This window comes from Myzus persicae, unplaced genomic scaffold (genome assembly GCF_001856785.1).
Source record: "Myzus persicae strain clone G006 unplaced genomic scaffold, MPER_G0061.0, whole genome shotgun sequence".
Taxonomy (NCBI): domain Eukaryota; kingdom Metazoa; phylum Arthropoda; class Insecta; order Hemiptera; family Aphididae; genus Myzus; species Myzus persicae.
Window position 1 is genome coordinate 61,878 of NW_019104127.1, and position 25,575 is coordinate 87,452.

At 29.2% G+C, this 25,575-nt stretch overlaps 1 protein-coding gene and 1 long non-coding RNA gene across 5 annotated transcripts; both read left to right on the forward strand.

Annotated features, from left to right (window-relative positions):
• Window positions 1-2,771: 2,771 nt before the first annotated feature.
• Window positions 2,772-25,516, forward strand: LOC111039023. 4 transcript variants are annotated; one of them, XM_022322301.1, is made up of 8 exons: window positions 2,772-2,998; window positions 4,075-4,132; window positions 18,313-18,521; window positions 19,891-19,994; window positions 21,013-21,118; window positions 21,267-21,593; window positions 22,608-22,810; window positions 24,276-25,516. In XM_022322301.1, the coding sequence occupies exons 2-8, from the start codon at window positions 4,077-4,079 to the stop codon at window positions 24,546-24,548; spliced, it is 1,278 nt and encodes a 425-aa protein (XP_022177993.1). In that variant the 5' UTR covers window positions 2,772-2,998; window positions 4,075-4,076; the 3' UTR covers window positions 24,549-25,516. The 4 variants fall into 4 exon arrangements, with proteins under 4 accessions (XP_022177993.1, XP_022177992.1, XP_022177995.1 ...); XM_022322300.1 differs by having other exon boundaries at window positions 2,773-2,998; window positions 19,888-19,994; XM_022322303.1 differs by lacking the exons at window positions 2,772-2,998; window positions 4,075-4,132 and adding an exon at window positions 17,782-17,882 and having other exon boundaries at window positions 19,888-19,994.
• LOC111039024 lies at window positions 10,178-13,145 on the forward strand. The gene is made up of 2 exons (XR_002605063.1): window positions 10,178-12,939; window positions 13,023-13,145. It is a non-coding gene; the product is annotated as an uncharacterized LOC111039024 (long non-coding RNA).
• Window positions 25,517-25,575: the final 59 nt, after the last annotated feature.

Genomic DNA, 25,575 nt, shown 5'->3' on the forward strand with positions numbered 1-25,575 from the left:
AAGGTAATTTATATCATAAAAAAAAATGTAAATGTGTTGAAAAAATAAGTTATAAATACCCTCAAATAAGTCTCAAGGGATCTATTGATAATTCATATAAGCAATAAGTATATTGTATATGACCTTTATTTAAAACACTCCAGAATAGTTTTTTAGTTTACTAACTTCAGATAAACCAACGTGGGTTAAAAATATCAAAATTTGAAGTTAAAATTATTATATAAGATCAATTATATTATATTAGATTCTTAATTCCGAGCACTTCGTTGCAGATAAAAAAATTCAACTCTGATGAGATCCGCATGTAATAATTCGAGCATTATATATTAAGAATGTAAAGTGTAGCCTCTGGGTTGCTTCTTTTATCACGCGGTTCATGTCATACTTAATTCTAGCTCATATTCTTATGGTAAAAAATTAATTTACAGATTGTATATAAAGAAATTAAAAAAAAAAAAATAGGAAATGTTTGTTTATAAATGGTTGCTATTAGTTTTATAGAAGAAATATAAATATATTTAGTAGAAATTGGTTTTTTTTTGTTTATTGGGTACCTTTGGTTAATTGGTCAATCAGGTATATAAGCATGAATCAAATCGAATTTTAACACATTGCCTATACCAAGGTCCTCTCTGTTTGCATATCTACTGTATACGAATAATATGTTTTATTTTTATTTTAATTTTGATTGCTGACACGCTTATGAACTGCTACTATAAGTGCAACTCAGCCACCTTAGTAAATGTGCGAAAATTCAATTTGATGCATGCTTTACCCGATTTGCCCAATTAACCAATGGCACGCAATAAATAAAAAAAATATCAATTTCTACTAAATATATTTATATTTCTCCTATAACAAATAGCAACCATTTATAAACAAACATTTCCTTCTTAAATCTCAAACTCTCTGTTCGAGTACCTCTCCGGGTTGAACCTACCTAAATCATCCAGAGAACCACTCAAACACACTCATACACAACAAATTTCACCAAAATAGGTCCAGTCGATTAGGCAGGTATAAAAGACAGACATATAGACATTTATTTTTATGTACATAGATGCCAATTTCAACCCCTTGAAATCAAAATGTTGAAAATTTCTCTCTTATAGTGCACCGGGAAATTATAATAATAATCTACCCTCAACATTTCAAATTGATAGATCTAATAGGTTCGGCTTTCCATCGATAATGAATTAGTCACTCTAAAGTATCTCGTTATTTATGTATACAAATTTAACCTGGGGCAACCATTTATATAGAAAAAACCATTGAAAAGGTTTTGAAAGACTTTTCAGTTTTTTTCCCAATTTTCCAATTTTTATAGCAACTTTTCAATTTCATTCTGTAAAAACCTAGTTTGAAATTTTACAAACACTTAAAAAAAAATTAGACAAATCGGTCTAGATTGAGAAAATCGATTGAGACGTTAATCAACAAACAGCTTTTCATTTTTATTATTTAGAAGATAAATAAAAACAATATTCATAATAGAGAAAAGTTTCAATTACAATAAAATAACTGAAATCGTCATTATCAAAATAAAAACTTAAAAACATTCGAATGTTTAAACAACCTATATAGCCATACAGGTCAAATAATTAATATAATAATATATATATATATAATACAATATTTTTATAAATTATAGTTTAAAATTTGTCTCAATGTTTTTGAAATCAAGATTTAACTACTTAAGTAATTGTGCACTGTTTTAAATGTCTACAATTAATATTATATTATTTAAATAACAACAAATTAATAAATCTTTTGAGGAGAAATCTATATACCTAATACCTACCTAATATACGTTTGATTGTTTGAATATCATACTTCGTCAACATTTTGATTTAAAACGCTCATAACAGAATAATGTGGTGATTTTGGGGGGGGGGGTGTATAGTGTATACGCTAACCTATGATAGGAATCCTAATCAATTTAAAGCCTTATGTGAGTTATGCCTTTATAATAATGTATTAAAATAAACTTTTTATAAATTACAAAATTGTATTAAGTGTTGTGATTTTTATCTATTTTGTCATTAAAACTTATAAGTAAAAATTAATTAATATTATACAATGGTATAATAACAAGTACCTATATTTTAAAGAATATAAAAATATATTTTTCGAAATAAGTAATAAGAGTAGACATTTAAATGGGATCCCATAGATACCTATGTGTACCTACCTATTTATGTTATATAATAAATCGTTATATTATTTACAATTTATATTTATAAATTTATTATAATATTATTTTATATATTATTATGTTACTTACTGCCATACTTGAGTTGACTGTATAAAACAATATTGTTGATGCTATTAAGAACGGCGATTCAATTTTTCACTGTAATGCATTCCCGGTCTCAGATTAATTTTTTGCCACTCTCAAAAATCATAATTTTATATTACATCACTAGATCAAACTACATAATGTACTTAAACTCGTATTATACTACATTATATGTATAAAAACATATGTTACGAGTACAAACGTTTCCAATCGTCCATATTACATACTATTATTAGCATGTAGGTAGGTATACTATATAATAAACATTATATTATTATTATTACTTTAGTAACTACCTATATAGGTACATAATATGTATAACGGTAAATGGTACTACAATGTAACGGTTGGACTGCAGACCCTCCTTTGCGCGGGACACACCTGACGTGGTCATACTGTCTACCGCCGCTCCGTAGTGTAGGCACACTTGCGACGGCGAATCTGCAAAATTCAATCGAGCCGATGACCGCGCGCGCGAACTCAACTGATCGCAGTGCATCGTAGCCCGCAGTCGGGCCGTGTAGTCCCGGATGTCAATAGACCATATTTTATTCTGATTACGTTTCATGTGAAGTGTTTTTCATTTGTTTTTCCACTGGTACCAGATTTTCAATTCGTTATTTTTTTTCTCAAATTATATTTTGGTGTAATTGAAATATAAGGACTTACGTGCATGCAAATGTTATCGTCTCTTCTCCGGTGAGTACCGACAAAATAATTACTAGCTATACTTGAAATATAATCCCATAAAATCACAAGATGATTGTACCACAAAATAATATAACATATTGAAAATAACCAATTGGTACCTACTTTATATTACTTCATTTAATAATGACCAGTTTTTACATTTTAATTGAAACTAAAATGTATTTTATTCTTTGCAAACATATACAATTTATGATTAAATTAGGTACTATTCAAAAACTGACTAAACAAAAATAGTTGTATGCATTTTTTTTTTTATAAATTAAAAATCAATTTGTAAAAACTTTGAATTTTCTATTCCTACTTACTTTATTTGATTATCTAAAATACTAATTTTATAACTGTATAATAAATATTACTATTTATTTCTAATATGGAGGATACATTAATACCTACTTACTTAAAAAATAATTAAAAAGTAAAAATTTTAAAGTTAATTATTACCTAAATATTTATTAATTCCTGTAATAAATTCAAAAATATTAATTAGGTAATTATATTAATGTTTTAAATGTTGATGTAAGTAATAAAATTATACAAATTATACTTTTTTTTAAATAATAATATTTACATTTGACAATATTATATTAATATGCTTCAAAATATATTTTAAATTTATAACATATCTATAATTCTATATAATGTTATGATGTTAACTTATAAGTTAAAAACGCTACTTAGGTGATTAATAAAAGAAAAACTAGGAAAGCGTATAGAGCTTTCTATTCATTTTACTATAGTCTATATAAGTTCATTCAACCCAATTTTTTCGGTCGTTACTCTATTACCTAATAAGTAATAATAAAGATAAAATACGTATACCTAATGCTAGATACTTAACTATTGATACAATTGGTATGACAAAAATAAAGCTGCAGTACTTACAAAATACAAATGTTCGTAGTGCTAAACAATGTTATTTTTTAATTTGAAAATATTTAGTATATTCAAGTATCAATTAAAATTAAAAATGTATGAAAAATATGAATGGAGTTATAGCAATAAAAATATATTTACCTATATACATTATATACATATATCTAACTTTCAATTGTTTGTTATTTTAGTTATGAAGGAACACCGAACTAAAGGACTTAGGGTCACAACTACTGAAAGCATAATTAGGTAAGTTAATTAATATTAATACAGTTTTCCCCATTCTGACAAAAACTATAAACTAAGTAATTGCTGTTATATAATACTTGCGAAATCCTACGAGTTTCTGTGTTTGAGATTTTTCCACAAATCAATTACCTATTTTCTTATTATAATAGTAAAGTATGGAATACACTAGTATAATATTATTTCGAATAATGAATAACTTAATGTTACACACAAAAAAAACCTTCTGAAATATTTTAACAATTGTAGAATATCGCTTAAATTTTTGACTCGTTTCATACTGAATTACACTGACATAAAGTTCAACGGATGATCTTAGTTCACTTTATGTCTAAATGTGTATTATCTTATGTTTAAGAAACTATTATAAATATTTAAATACGTGCAATGTTTAAAACAATTTCGTTATCTGACGTTGTTGACTTGAGAAGCTTGCTAACGGTCTATTCGTTTTGATAATTCGATGGAATAGAAGTTGAATGACATTTTACGCCTTGTGCGTTCAACACAAATTATGATAATATAATATAGTCGTATGTATATTATTATATTGTGTAGTGGACCATATATATATATATAATAATAAATATTATATATCCACTGCGAAGGGTTATCAGTGTTTTATACGTAAGTGCGGCAAACAGTGTCTGGCCTAACTGTAATTGTGTGTATGTACAAGGTAGGTAAGCTATCTATGTATGTACAATGTACATAACTACATAACGATCGCAACTTGGCGTACCTAAATGCGCAGATAGGTATATGATGTATTATTTGTTCAGCAGCCGCGCGGCGGAAGCACCACCGTAGGAGAGCGCCGTTATACCGGAACAGGTAGTACTTCTACGACGGGAACAGGTTAATCATCGCCATCACACAATTGCTCATAAACCTTAAATTTTGATAGCGCAGTTTAACCCTCCCCTCTTTCGCCAGCTCGTACCACCCCGCCGCCCGAGAAACTGGTGCTGGTGCGTCTGCGAGACATTGATCGTATATTCCCGTGCGTTGTCATGCTCTCACTCCCTCTATACAGTACGCGCTTCTCTCACTCCGTCTTGCTCACTCTATCTCAATATATATATATAGCTACCACTCTGCTTCCCCTGGCACACTATTCGATCTTTTTGCCGTTCTGCGCCATTCGCCCGATGGAGTATATAACGGATCATCTGGCCCTATATATACATATAGATATAAACAAGCGAGCGATAGTACAGTTATAGGTACTATACAGTGAGTAGATGTGTCCACACGCTCATCAATCTGCATACTATAATAGTTTGTTTTTTACATAGTACAAATAATACTTACTATTGTAGATGATTTTTCTATAATTTGTCTACACCCCTAGATTGGCCGCACAGTGGTCACTAGACATTAACTAAAAAAACTCATACCTACGTAACTAAAGTTAGAATTGCGAATAATTTTCCTTTGTGTAACTCATATTTAATAAGTTCTTATAATTTATATAATATAATGTAGAAATAAATGGTGTAGGTATTTTATAAGCTGCAGTTTATAATTACCTATTTACCTATAGTACTAGGTCAACAATAAATAACAACTGTTTGTTATGTTAAATTCTGAAATTTTTACTTTACATAATTTCATATTCTAGGTTTTATTATAAAAGAGATCCATTTAACACTTTTTGTTAGAAATCCCACGCAATTTTACATTCTTTATAGCAAAGCCTTATTATAATGCAAACTCATAAGAATTCATACTAAACATGTTATTGTTATCCACAAAAGATATTTTGCCTACAACGATAAAATAGGAAATGTTCGTTTTAGTTCATGATGTAGTATTCATACTTCATAATGTTGATTTCAAAATATTTATTCCAATAACAGAAAACATTGTAGGTATATTATATTTCATTACAAAATTATACAGAAAAAAGTTAACAGCTTAATTTTTATTTTTGTACCGTATATCAATGGCTATTTGTTCCATATACTTTAATACCATTTTCCCTGTCTTATTTTATTGATTATTTGTATAAATATGATTGTATACAACTTGCTTTGAACAATTTTTGGTAACTTAAAATCAAACCGACATTTTACAATTTTGTTTCCTGTAGATAAATGTTCTTATAGCAAGTATTGACAATTATTAATACTTATTTTTGGCGAAAATTCTCAGTGATAACTTTAGTGGAATGTAATGACTATAAAGTAGATGGATTGATTTCTGACACTTATCGAGCTTCATGAGCTTAGTTATAATAGAAATTTAATTTGCGCGAGTAGAATATAAATTTTGAACTGTAACAAACTTGAAATACTGCAGTGCGTAAATTTACGTTAATTCGTTTTTGTATCAATTGATTGTGAATTTCAGTGGAGACTAGAGAGTGATTAAAGACGTCCTATATTAAATTATATTATCTCTAGATATCAGTGTAGTCTGTATTGAATTTAAATATTTGACTTATAAACAACATTTAACATACACATTTCTTAAATTTTGATTACAATTTTTTTACTTTCATTCAAAAATATTTATGGATTCCTTGAAATGAACAGTTAGAAATATATTATATAATTATTTTCAATTTTAAAATTAAGTGTACTTACCTAAATCAACTTTTCAGTTCAAAAAAAGTTGAGGATAAATGATGATATTTTCTTTATAGTTTGTACTAGGTTTTCAGTAAATTTTATTTTATCATGTTAAATATTCTTAGTCTTACATAATCGGATTACTCGTTCTCTCATATAGGTTGTATAGGTACACTATATACCTGCCTTACTGTAATGTTGAGTAAGTGTAGGTATACTCTACGGAACCAAATAGGGTAAAAAGCTTATTGATCTTAAATTGTTTTCTAAAACTATTATATACTTGCATCTATCTGATAAAGGTGTACATCTGATATCTGAATCTATATGTATTACGTTATGTCAATTAGTAATTGAACTAAATTCACGATGTCATAATAAATATTGCAACTATTTACAACACTTGCAAGGTGTCTCGAGAGTAATCACCTACTATATACTTTGAACTTTTAAGTAATAGTGTAATGTAAATCCTATTATACCCCTTTTTTTCAAATAAGTTTTGTTTGAATGTTTCATGGACACTGTGATTAATACACAATAGGTCGTGATATAAATTATTAAAACGTAATACTATTTGTTAAAATTGTGTGTACTCATTATATAAATATAAAATTACCTAACTAATAATTTGTTTTACAAATATTTAAAATTTTAATAGTACAAATAAATAAAAATAGTTTCTTAATTGTATGACTATTTATACAATGTAATAATTTGCATGGCTATCTTTAATTGTGCTATTTGTACTTAAAAGCAAACAAGAACAAATATAGATGTTATAAACTAATATTTAATATACCAGTGAATACGTAGGGAAATATTACAAAATTGAAAAGGTAAGGGGCAAATTAACTTCTTGTTTTTAGTTTTGATTTATTAGATCGGGTTAGTGACAACCATTGCATTTTAAAAGGAAACATACAATTCCCATAAATAGCGACAATTCCGTAGCGTATTGTAGGTTTTAGAATTGTACGTTCCAGTACAAATCAACTGAGATTTTCACTATACGACGATTTCTTTACTTAACTCTTTTCATTGCCGATGTCAAGAAGTTGTCAACCCGGATATGGTTTTTATTAATCAATTCTTTATTATTTATTTTTTTTATCATAGACTTGTATACGAAAAAAAAAATATAAAGAATGAAAAAAAACTCTTCCAACTAAACGTGTAGCAAAAAAAAACAAAGCGACCGTTGACGCAATGATATAGCAACACGGCAATAATAATATTATAGTAACGGAACACGGAGGCAGATCATTGACCCACGATGTAGGTACTTGGCGCGGTCGGTCACTGTCCTCCACTCCTAAAAATATGATTTTTCACCGATTAACCGAACAACTTTCATCTTATCTCATAGTAACTTAAGTTAGTAGCAACTTAAGTCTAATAATCTCACTTTGTTTAGGTACAAAGTAAATTAAAAAGTTTTCTAATACATTATTTAAAAACTGAAGCGTTTCGGAAATTTGTTTCTAATATAATATACGAATTTATATTTCATAAGTACATTATTATTAATTTTAATAATATGATTGCATTCGAGAACAAATTTTAAATAAGGTAAAAAACTAGTGTTCTTTATGATTAAATCTTCTTCAATGAACATTTTAATATCTGTTTAAATACTTTTATAAATATATACAATATGGTTTTGTACGAATAATGGTCAAAAAAACATAATTACCATAGATGAAAAAGTTTGACTATTTTGTAAATGAAACGATTAAAATAATATTATATTGTTTTAAAATATATAAGTTCCTAGGTAAATATTATGTATTATATGTTATGAAAGTGGTAAAAAAACAGAAAAATATTTTTATAAAATGATAGACATAAAATAAATTATAAACTATACTATTTATAGTAGCTATATAGTAAAATGTTTGTTAGTTATAAAACTGTTGAAAACGTATTCAGTAGCATGTCACACCTCCGATAAAAATTTAACGAACTTCCATTGTTGTTTTCACAAAAGTTTATTATAGAATAATTTGTCCTATTGAATTTTGAAAACATTATTCTTTTATCATTATTTATCACTATATTAGTTCAATACTTCAATGTTACATTTTTAAAAACGAATGATAAGTACTATAAATAAATTACAATATGTAGGACGTAGGACGTAGGTGTTATCTTATGGTTTTTAAATTCAACAAATTACATTTTATTATTAAACGATAAACATATAAGTTAAAATATTATATTATTGTATGGTACCTATAAATTATATTGTGATATCCTGATATCCGAAAAAAATAATTAAGACATCGAACATTTTACACATTTAATTTAAAAAATAAAGGATTTTGTAAAAATAAAATTCTTATGCGTTTTACATTTTAAATAATAATTGAAGTACAGATACACTAAAATAATAAATAACGATGTTTTAATTATGAATATTATTTATTAAAGAATATTATTCAAGTAGCGTTGAACATTTTTTAATTATTTGTCACTGCAAAATATTAATTGTACAAGCTAAGGGACAGAATATGAAACTATAATATATAATATGAACCAATCAAGCAAAAGTTTTTGGTAAAAACAACTCATCATTTTCAATCTATAATAGACGTTTAACCTTGGCTCATTTTGTCACTATTATAGCACGGGGGTAAATTGGTGAAATTTAATCATTATACAATTTAATTAAGCTTGGAATTGTGTGGGTTAACGTCCTAACCAAATATAATTGCTATTCTAAACCGTCCCTCTACTATATATGTGTCTACGATGTTGTTTTTTCTCTTGCTGTAATCGTGTAATCATGGTTTGGTTTGTAATTATCGGCCACATTTAATGGATTTTAGGACTGCTGGTGTTTTTTTTTCTATTTTAGTTTTCGGTGATAATATGGGTGTGCCTAAAAAGATTAACGGCCGATCGCAGTGTGCGTTGACCTCGTCGACAGCCAAATCCAATACGCCATATAAACTCCACGACCCGTGAAGGGAAACCTGTTGAAATGCGCGAATGACTATAAGTATTAAATTGATGGAACCCAAATGACGATACCACACACCTCTTAAAATGTATATTGTCGCTGTGTCTGCAGGACGTTCGACGTGATTTATGTCATCAAAATATTTCGTGCAATTCCATATACGTATTATTAAGTATAAAGAAAATTTTTAACTATGATGTTTAGAAATTTGAATATTCATGATAATTCTAATAAGCTATCGGCTATCAGATATTTATCAAGTTTCATAAAATTAAAATTATAAGTTAATTACAAATATATAATGTATACTTACCAATTTTTTGATGTTTGTTGTTACGTTTAGCTTTTGAATAAAAAATCAATCATGTTTTACTGAATCTTTATAATAGTAATTTCCAGATGTGTGGAGACACACAATCTCGTCTACTTTTTCAGATTTTTTTGGATTCTATTATTTACAACATTTATTATATTTGTTCAAAAAGCTAGAAAATTGAATACAAGCTGTTAATCATAAGTGGCTTTACAAAAATTCAATTGTAAACGTTTTTTAAAATTTTAAACAAAAATAAGGATATTTTCTGTAACGATTTTAGTTGTTCTGGTATAATTCAAAAAATATTATTCATAGAAACTTGAAATTTTCCAACATTAAGTATTTATTTTAGATTTTAGTCTAGCAATTGCAAATATATCACGCAATGGAAGAATCTTTGCTCAAAACACATGAGTAAGGATTGTAATATTTTATAAGCCCATGTGTCGCCTATACCTAAGACATGATTTGTCTTCGTGTAAGTAATGCGATATTACCAATACCATAGTACAAAAGTATAAATTGTGTCACTTTCTAAAAATGTATTGAGTTTAGTCTTAAGTGTGCGCTCTGCAGTGTAGAGTATTCGTTTATTTATATATACGGCATACACCTATGTAAATTATATATAATATGGTGACATGGCTTAATACTGCTTAATAATATACATAATTTTTGTTTTAACTTTTTTTAAAACTTTTAGAGTAAGTAGTGCCAAGGATTTACGTTTCTGTAAAAGCAATTCATTTTAATATATTACAAAAAAACTCCTATCTATAAGATACTAACCGTTTCCAATAGTATGGCGATTAGCGTTCGAACTGATGACGCAAATAATAATAATAATAATTGAGTTTCGGAAACGGCATGCCTAAGGGATAGTTCTGCAATTTGCTGTCGACGAACAAATTAATACGTTTACGAGCAGTAGGCGACGCGAGCATCGCCGTCGTACGGTAATATAATTTGGCAAGGACCGACGTGACCGCCGATGGTTCACCGACCTCGGTGCGCTAACGGCGCGACGGCACTAATAATAATAATAATAATAATAATAATAATAATAATATGATGGTCGTTCTCTCCCGCGCTCTGAAACTGGCAATACGGCAGAGCGCACATAATATCATAACATAATATTCAATATAATATAATATGCATAAATAAAAATATAACGCAATGCGATCCACTTGAAATTTGTCATCGAAAAAAAAAATCATTCTGAGGCCACTCGGCGTGATAGTGTCGTCCCTATTCCGCGGCGAGCGCTGCAAAAGCGCAATCGACAGAGGCGCGCGCCATTTGTAGGTACCTATATTGTGTTTTCGACGGCACGTGCACACACACACATACATACACATACACAAAGTTCGGGTAGTTCAGCGGGATGTATCCGGCCCTTTCCTGACCACCTACTCTCCTCCAACCAACTCAAACATTCGCAATCCCAGTGACCGCCTCCGACCGACTGCAGCTGTATACAGAGTGATTTACCAAGCATCCACAGATCTATTTTATATTTTTATCCTTCCATTATACATTAATACTTAAATTCTGGTTTTATAATTGTTTTAATCCTACGCTTTAAGACCACATTATAATAATACCTTAAAATACTTAAAATATTTATGCTATTTAAGGAGAGTCTTATGATAACAGTTGCTTTCCTTTTATCAAAATAGATTTGAAACCCAACCGTTTTTACTGTAAATTGTTTCGTAGCTAATTTTATTTAAAATTTGGGTATACATAAATGAATTTAAATTCAATTATTATTAAATTTTTACAATTATTTTCTTAGTTATTTCACTATACGTGTATTAAGATCGATGATAAAAAGCTTAGGAGATTGGGAACTATAATGATTTTATATTAATCATTAATAATTATTCATCTATTAGCATTTTATAACTTGTAAAAGTGTTCTGTTTATTACTAATTGACTAATTACTAAATAAATAATAATAGTACATCTGTATCAAATTAATATTTATGTATAACTATTTTCTATAGCGCCAATATTTTCTAAATAATCTTAACCTATTAATTATTATCAAGGAGTCTGGCACTATTCTTACCATCTAATAAAGTTTAATAGCTCAGAAAATTTTGAATTCTGATGTATAATAATTATACATTTAAAAAAAACCATTGGCTTGGAAATTTAACTTAAAATAATGAAGTTATTGTTTGAAAAAAATAAGTTTGCACCACCACAAGACGCTTTTTATATGACATTTATTATTAAAAATATTTTTAAATTATAAAGTTTTTACTTAAAAATTCTAAAAATTTGAATTTAAATAAATTCATTATTAGAAGAAAAAATAAGCATCATACATATTTGATGAATCACCCAAATTTAGGAACAAAAAAAAACATGATATACCTACCTAACATCGAGTAAAGTAACTCTACCCTCTGCTGTACTAAATATATATATATATTATGTATGTATAGCCCGGTAAGCTATACAGATGTTCTTTATTTTAACGCTCAACCGGTTATTTCGTCAATATTTTTCATACTTGCATTTTTTCTTTCTTTCTTTTTTTTTCATTCAAGTATCTTCTTTGTTATATATTATTATATATATTTTATTTTTGGCGAACGGGTTTATCAGTTTCTTTTTGGACCGAGTGGATGTTGAATACGATGAGGAGGAGGAGCAGCAGAAGAAGGCGGCTGCTGGTCTCGAATCACAAAAGAATCGTTGAACCATGCTGAGGTGACAGCGCGGGCTGGCTGAGATTGAGAAATCCGCGTAGAGTCCCTAGTTTTATTTTTCGTTTTTTTTTTCATTTATTCTCACCAAGCAATTTTTACTCCACACCACATTATGATCCGACACCGATTATTAGTGCGTTTCTGCGGCGAGTCTATAGAATATGTGCCAGCGCGCGGAAGTCGTTCGACAGAATTTCAAATTAAACCGTTTTTTACTTACATATAGGTATATAACAAATTACATATTTTATTATATACATAATATATTGTTGCTACTTTTGTTTTCTTTTTCGTTTATATTTTGCGTAGGCATATATTATATACATCACATACGTATATCGCGTCCAATCCACTCGAAATAATAACGAGTTAGCGTTCATTCTTCAGTCTATTTATTTTAGTACCCGACGGACATCTGGAATTTTCGAACGAGTGAGTGTATTTGATTACTATATATACAAGCATTCAATTTTTAACATAGAGTTGGCGCATTTGTTATAAACTATATATACAATATGTATAACGTATTGTGCCAACATTATATATTATATTGACGATTTTCAATTCATTTTTTGCCGCTTGAGTGAATATGTTTCATACATTTTAAATATTATTTATTTTTACCAAAACAATAACAACAAATATTCAATTTGTAACATCTGCAAACATATTATTATTTAAATTACATTTTTTAAGATAGCTATTATAATGTATATTTTTTAAATTGGTAAAATTCGATTACCTAGCTAACTGTTTATAAGTTACAAACTATAATATTTGTTAATAAAACTTCTGCGTTTTAAAATATCTATATAGGTAAATATTTTAGACTTTGTGTGTTTATCGAGTTTTCAAAAATATGATACTCGGGTGTCATAAACATTTTAAGCTTAAAGTTCATGAACTTCACAGAAAATAGCAGTAATACTATATGTTCTCATTTTTCACATTTCTCTACCATGCAAGTATATGAGTAATTTAATTGAAGTATTCATTATATACCATATGTACATAGACTTTACCACTACCTACATAAAATATAGATAGTATTACTTTCAACTCATATGTAATTTAATCTTTTATTATTATACGCTTGCAAATTAATTGAAATATCTTACCTATATATTATTACAGTGTCTATATTTTATTCCATTATTACTAAGTGATGTATTTTTAAGCAACTTATATTATATGAGTATATAACAATATAACACTAATAAAAATATTGAATATAGGAGCCATTACATATTACTTATTACTTATATTAATTATTATGTTGTGATAAAATATAATAAAACTCCTACTTATATATTACTCAAACATAGAATTAGACAAACCTTAAGTAGTTAGTACCTAAATTTGGGTAAATTAGTTATTCTGATTTTCTCTAAAGATTATTGATTAATATCCAAAATAATAAAAAATTATCCAATTGTTTAGTTCGATGAAATAATGACTATGGTTGAGAAATATATTATGTACCTACATATCATGTTCATGGACGGATCGGAATGAGTACGCCGAAGAAAAATGTTGTGCAATATTGAATGTCATGTGTATTCTTTTAAATGTAGAGAATACTGACTGAATACATCGGCTGTACATAGGTATAGGTATTTACGTGAGGTCATCGACGGGCAAAGAGGATCGACCTTTCATCACTTTATTTCTTATACTTTATTTATTCGTTTTTTTTCCTATTTTGCACACCTCTGTCTTTATGAAGTGTTTTTCTGGGTTTATTCTCTGTTTTTGTATACATATTACATATTTATACCTATTACTTATTTCTTTTTCGAGACGACTTGAAGTGGTGTGTAATGTAGCCGAAAAACACGAGCTCATTCAATCGTTACAACCATGAAGAGAACATAACGGACACACAACCGTTAGAGCAGACCTATGCGTACTGTTCTGCATTGTGCCTGCACAATACTCGTCCGTAATATATTCTTTCGTTTCTAATATAGATAGGTATATACCTACTTCCAATGACTCAACTGACTTTTCCATAATAGTAAAATAAGTTTAGAGCTATTTATACAACTAAATTAATAATTAAATTTGTTCATTAGTATAATACAAAGATCAAAACAATACTATCCTGGCCTGCAAAAAAAGATGAAAATCGTAAAATATTAATTTATTGATATATTTGATGCAAATCAAGTACAACTAATTTAATCTCTGTTCTTTTTTCATACAACTAATTCACTGATCCTAATATATTATTATATTACTATGTACTGTTGCAGTACGTATAAATATTAAAATGTTGAAAACAGAACAATTCTAAAGATAATGAAATAATTAAGTAATGGAGAATCAGGATCGAAAAACATATCAAATGCATAGTATATAATATTGCAACAGGCTCACAGCTCACAGGCGCAACGATGAAAATTATTAAAAAAATATTATAAAACACTAATACAAATCTATAATAATCATTGATTAAACATAGGTACACGATACGACGACGTCACGTATATTTAATCAGTGATATAAGATATAATATGTATCACCATAGGTATGAATAATGAATTGATATATATTTTTATAGGTAGGTATTGATAAAATTATAGAACTATAATTATCATAAAATGTGAATAATTGTAAATTATGCCACATAATGTCATGTAGGTACTATATTCGCATATAACATGGCATGATACTATAATATAATGTTATATTATATTATGTAGGTACCGTTACGGCCCTGCAGTGATAATGCTTTAACAAGGTGCGGCCGAGACTCATACTTAGTGAAAAATAATATTTATGTGTATGATATTTTAATCGTAACGTATTATTATCGATATAAACTATGAGTTGAAACACTGCAATCAATGCAATAATTACCTGCTACATACATTCACGATTCATGCCTATAAAATACAAAACGTAACCAATTAATGTGTACTTCTAAGCTAAAACAATATATTTTTTTTTTTTAAACTCTGTGATACCTATCATATTAATAATTACTTATACATATTTGTTCTGGTGTCATTACATTTTATAGATATTATAATTGTATAGTTATTGACAGAGCCGTAGCAAGGGTGAGACATTGCTTCAGGCACTCATCGACTCATGGGCCCTCTAAACCTTGACAATTTTTTTATACCTAAAAAGGTAATAAGTATCTTATTTTTAGGTAGCTCTTAACTGACTTGAAATGTTTTTTTTATTGTTCAATTGCCTAATGTTTACGTTAAACGCATATTACCCGTTATAATAATAACCCGCGTTTAATACTTCTACTATTGTTATTATTGTTATTAATATTGTTGTAATTATTTTGGGAGGGAAAAATAACTTTAAATTGTAGACAATAATATTGTATCCGTATTAAATTATCATTATACAGTCCTTACTTTAAGTATAAGTTAAAGCTAACGGCTAACGTATAACAATGGTCTCTATTAGTATTACGATTAACATTTGGTATAAATTCTAACCGACAGTCGCCTATCTTTATTTGCTAACTTCTGGGTGATTTCCTTTACTAGCCAGCGAACACCCTACACATATTTCACATAACACAATACACACTCACAACACAGCTTTATACCCTTTATATTTTATTGGGATTAGGAAATCTAAATATCTTAGTTTACTAATTGGTTGCACGCCATAATGAACAACCGTCTGTAATTATTCGAAATGTCAATAACTGATGGCACTTATTATTACAGTGGCATATATTTATAGATGTTATTAAAATGCATTATATTTCACATGTGGGACGTGAATTAATAGAGAATATCGAATAGGTACACTATTGTGTACTGAAAAATAATAAATATCTACAAAACAATACACTATTAACGATATGGCATTTCGCTTATGACAACTCGCAAGTTATAGGTATTTATTATAATGATGAGCTTCAAAATAATATATTGCATTGTTATTGCCATTTGTATTAATGTATACACTATACGGTGCATAAAAAAGTCACTTAAAACTGCAGATCTCGAACTTGTGCAGAGTACTACAATATAATAATATGTATAGTACCTAATGCAGCTTATATATTATAGATACATGTATGATATGTGACAATAATCGTTTTTACCACCGTCTCCAATGCACATGGTAATTACGACGATGCACCGTACTGCGATACATATCTACTTACACTTTCTATGAACGTGCATTATTGCGGCGATTCGAACAATTCCGCATTGCATAAACACTCCATACGCTCGCAGTGTATAGGAGAGGCAATAACCTTCAGCATTCCATGTTCCCCCGTTCACCTCACACGTCGTTAACATATAATATAACGGTAAAGATAAAAAAACACAGTTTTTTTCCATATCAATTTAGTTTGACTACCGCCACGCGTTTGTCTATCGCAATCGCTAAAGTCAATTATAAAGACATCAAAAACTATGACCGTGTGAACTCGGGTACAAACTACTTGACGGAACAGCCAAATTTTTCGTCAATAATTAAAAAACATTACATCTTCCGTCATGAATAATATACACAATACAGGTACACCTATGTATTGCATCTGCGTAATATGATTTATATGATTTGTTTGAAAAGTAGAATACTATCTAATACTTAATAAATAAAATTGATTATAAGTATTATAATTTTTAAGTACTACAATATTTCTATAATCATATTATTATTTTCTTAATAATCAAAATATCAATAATAAAACAGCTGATATCATACATGTATATCATATTTCTTATTATTTTAATATAACATTTGTACAGTGTTTAAAAACACGATTACTATTAAGTTCAGTGACACAATAATTGGCATAATCTTAAATTTCGTAAGTGCCGTTTATTGTACTTCAATAACATAATCGTTATACTTTTTGAATGATTATAGTTTTACTTTATCGGCCCAATAAAATATCAACAGTTTATTAGCAATTCAACTTAATACTTATGTTAAGTACTCTCCTGCAATTTATTATCACTTATCAATAATTCTGATTTAGATAGTATTATATATTTTATAACGCACCACCTACCTAAGTATTTGAGTGTATAAGATATATAATTTGATTATGTTATATCTCTTATTATACTATAGGATTTAAAACCCTATCTTAAGTTTTCAATTAATTTTAAACATTGACTTAAAGTAAAAACTAGCTTGATGTTAGTACATAATATGTATTAGTTACATACGGTAAGACGTATAGGAATGACAATAGTAATACAAATATAATTAGTACCTAATTACTATATCGAATAGTGCGTATACCAACTATTATTTATTAGCATAACTTATTAATATTCAACTTTATTTAATATAATTACTTAAGCAAACTAATTAGAGGTTCTCAAACTGTTGAACCTTACACAGGATCTGCAAAACTTTTTCAGGGCAACATTTATTGACCTTAGCGCTCTGGAGATGTTTTTTGTAATATAAGTAGCTAAACAACTTTAAAATCAAAAAAAAATTTAAAAGATAAAATTAATATATTTATACACATAATATATGACTAAATATAAATATTACACTGAGTTAATATTTTTAAAAAATCATCGTAATAATTTTAATTATTTATTTTTTTAAACACTTATTCATATTATGTCTTTTTTATTTTGGTCAGTAACAAAAATGACACTATGACCGAGGGTGCCGAAGGTTGCAGCGACGATCCGCTGGCTTCATTACAGTTAGACGTCGCTTCCGGTGGTCCGTCGTCAGAAAGCCAACAGCCCGAGAGTCAGGCGGAAGTGTCTACATTGTGTATATCGTCGGCGGACAATGATATCGACAAAATAATCGCCGGCGAATGGCATGGAGGAGAATGCAAAAGTATGTTTGCAGTTTGAGAAATACTTAAAATACATATTATATAATACACATCGAAATATTTTGGATGATCCTTTTAATGTATAAGACACTCATTATAACAAAATGTTTCTAAAAAATAACTTTTTACTATTTTTTAATGACAACAAGCAATCTTAATTCGTAATTCCAAAGGTTAGGTTAGGTTATATTTTTGGAAATCCCTAAAAAAGGAATTTCGGACGAGTAGTTTTTGTGTACAACGTGGATTTAAATGTCATAAAAAACAAGATAAATGCATTTAAAAATTACCACTTAATGCACTTATAATATTACAAAACTTAAAATATTGTTCTTAAAAACGGTTTTAATTTAATTTTTAAATGTATTATTATATTCGTAGTTTGGCGTTATAGTAATCGTTACAAGTCTTAAGTAAAACAACCTATCAAAATTACTCATATCTGTTTTTGCGCATCTACGTGGTCGCCGCTTTTGTCTGTTAGGCACCTACATAGGAAAAAAAAAATTAATAAAAAAAAATATGACAGAGAAAAATAAATAATACCCATATCATTTTCTTTTCTTTTAGTGGTCTAGTTTATAAAATATTATTAATTATTACGAAACACACAAATAATTTCCTAGGTTTAAAAATGTCCCAAACATTTTGATTAAATACATAGTAAAAGCTTTATTTTTATTTTTATTTTTTGTATGAAACTAATAGTATGCATGCCAAAGCTATTTTGGAACATTCAGAAAAAAATCTTCGGCCTATTGTTACAACTTATAAGTATTTTATTTTTGGGTGTCGATATTTAGAGTTAATTAATTTTAATTTTAAAAGTAAATTTAAACCCATCAGTTTTTTTATAGGGCATCCTGAAAGTCAGGGTTAGATTAATAATTTAACTTCGTATTTTGCGATGTACTGCAGGTTTTACAATGTTCTAGTTAATAATTATTCAACTTCAATTTTCAAGTATATCAAGCATAGTTTTTAGTTTTATTTTATTATTATAATTTTAATTAAATAAGTGTAATTAATTAATCAAAAATAATAATCAAACGAATTTCACAATATTGTCTTTTCTCTGCACACTTATTAATTTGATATTGCATACTTACACAAAATTTCGTATTAAACATTAAATAATCAGCTTGATGTTAAATTTCTACGTTTTTTATTTAGGTAGGTACTGTACTACTGTCTATAATTTCATGAATTGCTATACTCTATAACGAATGACAAGGTATTAAATATCATTCACATGCGATTAGATCTTCTGCTTTTAAAAGATATCCTGCCAGCTGCCGTGGCAATTTATATTACGCGAATACCCAAACCAGAATGTTTAATGATATTGTTTTTTGTTTTTGTTAAAAGCAGGTTGTTGCAGCAGGTGTGCGTTCAGAGAATGGAGGCTGGTCGGTGATAAGTTGCAGTTATTCTGTTTCAAAGACTACGATGCGTTGATAGCAACTCGTCCAGCGGTATGTATTGTTGTTAATACTTACTATTACATTATAATTCTATGAGATAATAACATATCTTACACCAGGTATAAATGATATCAGTCATATGTTTTGCAAAAAAAAATTATTTAAAAATACTATAGTAAACTTTGGGATGCTTTGGGATACCTAGTAAACATAAATATACACAAAAAGTTACTATTATTTAGTATTTTATTGGCAGCAATGTTGAATAAGAAAATATAATTTATTCACTTTAGAAAAGTTTTACAAAATTATTTTTTTTAATGACGATAATTGTAATTCTATAAAATTACATTTTTCTTAAATTATAACATTTGAGAATAAAAGCACATAATAATTACCTATTAAGTATATTAACAAAATGAAATGTTCTTTTTGCCGTACTTCTAAACATTGCTTTACAATTTCTTCTAATATTGATAGATAATTAAGACTTACGGTTAGGAGTATTTTATACCATACACTGGTACATACACATAAAGCAGGTTGATTATTTTTTTATTTTGAAGTACCTACTTAAAAAAAAAATAATATCCTCGTTAACTCATTTAAGTAATGAATATATTGATTTGCACATAATACATTAATACTTGATGAGCTTAATTGATTAAAAGCAAAATAAATGACCCAAAATCAACTGTTATTAAATTACTGTATAAACATTGTGTCATCAATTACAACAATTATACCTTTTTTGATGATTATGAGTGTAAACTTACACACCTGTCACTTGCAGGTAGTGATGCGCGGATACACCCACTATAATTTCAGCAATATAATGTATAATATATTATTATAGTTATATGTTAGACACATTAATCATGCTCGCTTTTACGGAAGATTATTTTATTATTGTATACATAAATCATAATGTATTCTGAATATTATAACAAAATCTGCTCTAGTGAATTTCCTACGAGCATAATATTGTAAAAACATCCATAAAATATAATATGTTAAAATCAACATTAATTACGTAGTTTGTCATAAAAATCTTTCGATCGTATTACAGATAGCTAACATACAGTTTTGCTTCCGGTTCAAGTCCAGTCCGAAATGTTTGAAGCATCCGAATGTGCCGAACGCCAATTGTTTCATATTTTTCGACATCGTCTCGGGTAAGCAACACACACACACACACACACACACACACACACACACACACACACACACACACACACACATACAATATACTTGACGAACAACCACTTACCCTTACCGACAACTATAAATGTTAATAACGATAACCAATTATGTCGTTTGCAGGTGATATCCACAAAAATTGGATGCAAGTGGTGCGCCGGTTGAAAGAAACGTCGGCCAATGCAACGGTCGCACAGCTGCGTCGTTGGTCGCGGGCCGTGGACGAAAACGGCAACACTGCTTTAATATTGGGTGCCAAGCGGCTAATGAACTGCGGATTGTTTAAACGCGCGTATCAGTTCGCAGTGATGATGCTGAAATTCGGTAGTGACGTGAACTGGTTGAACAACGGTGGACGCTCGTTAATTACATACACCGTCCATTACATGGATCAGGCGATAGATATCACTAGGCTCTTATTGAACTGTGGAGCAACCGTATGGCTTGAAGGTGAGATTATCTACAACAGGAAACCCAAGACCCCCTCTAACCCAACCCAAACCATAACCGCAAACTAGATATTTAACCGACGAGGACTCAAATCCTATAATTTTTTAAGGGGAAACTTCCCCCATCCCCGCACACACACAAGAATTAATTGTAATTTTAAAATAACTTTTCTAGATGGTTGAAATAAATTACAATATTGGATTGATTCTCCTGTTGGATGTTGAGAAAATCATTTAAGACTACATAATTATATAATTATAAGTCATTATTCATGTTTTATTTTTCAATAATAAGTATCCCTAAACATACATTAAATCATTCTTACATCATTGTTGACCCTAACCTAATCTTTGTTTTAAATTTTTGCATGGTGGAAAATGTTCGTTCACTCGTATAACAGAGTTCAATAGAATAGTATAAATTGATAAAGTTATTGTTATACGAGCGCTTTTAATTTTTATACATGATTGTCGTTTTTAATAGTGCGTGCACTGCAGCCGCAGGACAGTCGAAATAAATTATACCATAGTATAATATGTATATTGGTAAATATTAGATTAGAGCATTGATTAATTAATATTGCATATTTAATCAATGTTATGCATATGGGAAATTAATTTCCACTGTAGGAGTAATAATCCACCAAGTCCTAGTAGAAGTCTATCCATATTTGAACCGTATAATCCATTCCTCCCAGTAGGTCAGTGTGATGTTCAGGGTTATTTTCCAACCACTATACATTATCGGCCCGACTTATGTACGCTAGTATGACCAAGACTAATGCACTTTAGATTCTGAGTGGGGTGGCGGATATTCGGCCAACTAATACAATGATGAGAGTTTTTTTTGTGTCCGTCACCACATGTTTGGTATATGGTTTCAATCTTAGTCATTGAGGGTAGTTCACACATGACATATCCATTACAGTGACCTACTCAAGTGCCGAGGCATATTCAAAACCTACTATACAGCTAATCTAGTGTGATCATTTTAACTTTTGTGCATTGCCCACAGATTGCAATTCTGAAGCTAGACTGCACTACGTGAAACTACTAAAGGAATACCGCACAAAAACGGAGACGACACTGCAAAGATGTCTGACCGATGACCCGATCGAGAGTCCGCTGGACAGCATATTCACTTGGTTCCTACGTTCCGTCATGATCAGAAGGCGCATGGACGACAGTTGCCTGCGTACATTGTCACTACTCTCACAGGTTGGTATTATATTAAAATGTTCAGTGTGTACTATATTTTAAATATATCACGACCAATTTTTCTAAGTCAACATTTGGGTTTCAAAAAAAAAACTATTTATTAATAATAAGTTGACTCAACTGTTATAAGTTATAACTCTATTTCAATACAACAAAAATATCGAATAATGATAATAAATAATTTGAGCTCGATGTTCAGTGAGAACTATTGAACTTATCATTTTCAAAATCTGATTATAACCTATTTTTTAACTTCATATTGGTACTCGTTTCGAAGATACAATGATTATTTGTATTGCTTAAAACAGTATGAACATGACTAAATTAATAGTTTCTAAATTATTTTAAGCATGTTACATAAATATAACATTTAAATAAATTAAAAATAACTAACAGTTCTAAATATTGTATTTTAATATACCTTAAAAAATGTATCAATCTTTCTTAGCTTAACGAAAGGTGCATGGTATAGGTACTATCAAAGCCATTATTGCGTAATCTACTTTTGATTCTCATCGATTGTATGTAAATATATGGCTTTATAATTTGTATATTTTATTCTTGTCAACCATCATTTATTACACAATTGTGTTGTATTGAGTCGCGAGTGTACTACAACACCTGATGCTAATTATATGTATTATAAGATCGCAATATACCTATTATGACAATAATAAACAAACAATCAAAATATAATAAGACCCTTTTTTATGACAAAAATAAATTTTAATTTATCAGTTTAAACTGAGTACCTATTTTCGAAATTTTGATTACCCAAGCATGTACTTAATTTGCAATTAAAAATGTTTTTTTACATCAGTTACATTTCATCAATAATAATATTTAAGCTACATATATAAGTTGAAATAGGGGACTTGCATTGGATTTAAACTTTTGTTAAACCTATAACCTTACTAGTTTTACTCTACTTGCATAATTGTTATATTGTAGTGTTATAGATACTGCTTTAATATATTTTAAATCATTTATTTCAAAAACACAAAAATTTAACTTTATGCAGCAGTTGTTTTGCTATTCAAATGTATGGCTTTCGTATATTACACCAATTATAGGAATGTCAAAATTTAAAACAAAATATCATCTATTAATTAAACCAAAAAAAAAAAAAATTGTTTAAATATATTAATCAATTTTGTTACATTCATATTTATAGTTATTTCACCAACCATCCAGCCACGCACCCACCACCACCCATTACGATCTTGTACCTACCCCCTCTTGTGCGCTTGTACCTATATAATAATTTCAACTGCTATATTATTATACAGAATGCGTAGGTTATATTATTACATTATGTGTGTATTATATTTACCGTGTGTATTGATTATTGCAATATACGTCAATACATAAAATAACATGTTGACGTGCGGTTCTTCTTCTTTTCCTTTCTAAATCATTAATTTCTCTAATTCTTTTTGTTGTTTTTTTTTCATGACACGCCCAGTCGATGGGCGAGGACCCGACCAGGATGCACTCGCACGTCATGCGCACCATGTTCAGTCACGCTCAGTGTTACAATATATTCGGACCGGTGTTCTTCCAGATAAAAAAGGCCCTGGCACCCCAGTGGGTGCAACCGCACTCTCTGCAGCAGCTGTGCCGCAAGTCCATACGGCGGTCGCTGTTCCGCGGCCGCCACGGTAACGCGCACCCCGACACGGTGGCCGAGCTGAACCTGCCCAAGCCCCTGGAGTCTTACGTCTCCTACCACGACTGAACCACTGCCCATCATCATCTCTCCCGCGACCCGCACCCGACCCCCTTACCCATCATCGTCAACAGTCATCAACGGATATACCCACACGTCTTCCACGCTGCATAACATAAATACAATATTACCTCCCTCCCTCGCTTCCAATCATCACGAAAATTTAAATTAAAAGTATAATAAGTTTACGAAATTGTATTATAATGGAATTGCAGTTTGGATACAATGATTGAAAACATTTAAATATATTTTTTTTAAAGTTACAAAATATTCAAATAAAAATTCCAACTGGGAACTAATTTGGATACAACTCACCCAAAATTCTTCCCTCCGTTCTCCCACGAAATACCAATTATCACCGATTCCTTCTACAACCTTAATTATGCATGTGCGTGTATCCTATATTATAAATAATAATGTTTATATAATATATACTAAATTAATTGCCAAGACTCTCAATTGGAAATGTTCATTATACAGTTAATAAATATTATGTGATCAGACGCCGCCGGTGTGTCTACATATTATCATGCCAGTTAATTTCGTTTGGTCAATAATACCTAAGTCGATAAGTCCGCGCGTGGCTCTTGTTGTTTATATTATAGAATACACCCAGCTTTTCGACAAAGTTATATCATTATCGACTTACTCTTTTTAACTTATATATTATATAAATTGTTTTATATTGCGTAACTCCACAACAATAATAATCATACAGCCGTTGCCTTGTCTTATATAATTTTATCGAGTGTGTGCAAGACATTTTGTGTATTACCTAATAAAGCTATAAGTAGTAAGGTAGTCAATTATTTTCTTCAGCCGATGAAAATCGATAAAATATTGATTGGTCACTATATATATATTGTGATATAGAGCGGTAAAGTTCGATATTACTCGCGATCGGGTTGCAAAAAACCGTTGTTCTTGCCTCTTTCCGACAACATAATAAATATAGGGAAATAATTTCATACTATTGACATATATATAATAAGTATATATATATATATATATATATTATTTCGCGTACTAATGTCAC

What these genes read in the sequence shown, in the direction of transcription:
- LOC111039023 (XM_022322300.1), top strand. Translation starts at nt 4,077, where the DNA reads ATGAAGGAACACCGAACTAAAGGACTTAGGGTCACAACTACTGAAAGC. An exon ending in AGCAACCGTATGGCTTGAAG is followed by an intron (nt 21,594 to 22,607) that starts GTGAGATTATCT and finishes CATTGCCCACAG; the next exon opens with ATTGCAATTCTGAAGCTAGA. An exon ending in CATTGTCACTACTCTCACAG is followed by an intron (nt 22,811 to 24,275) that starts GTTGGTATTATA and finishes TGACACGCCCAG; the next exon opens with TCGATGGGCGAGGACCCGAC.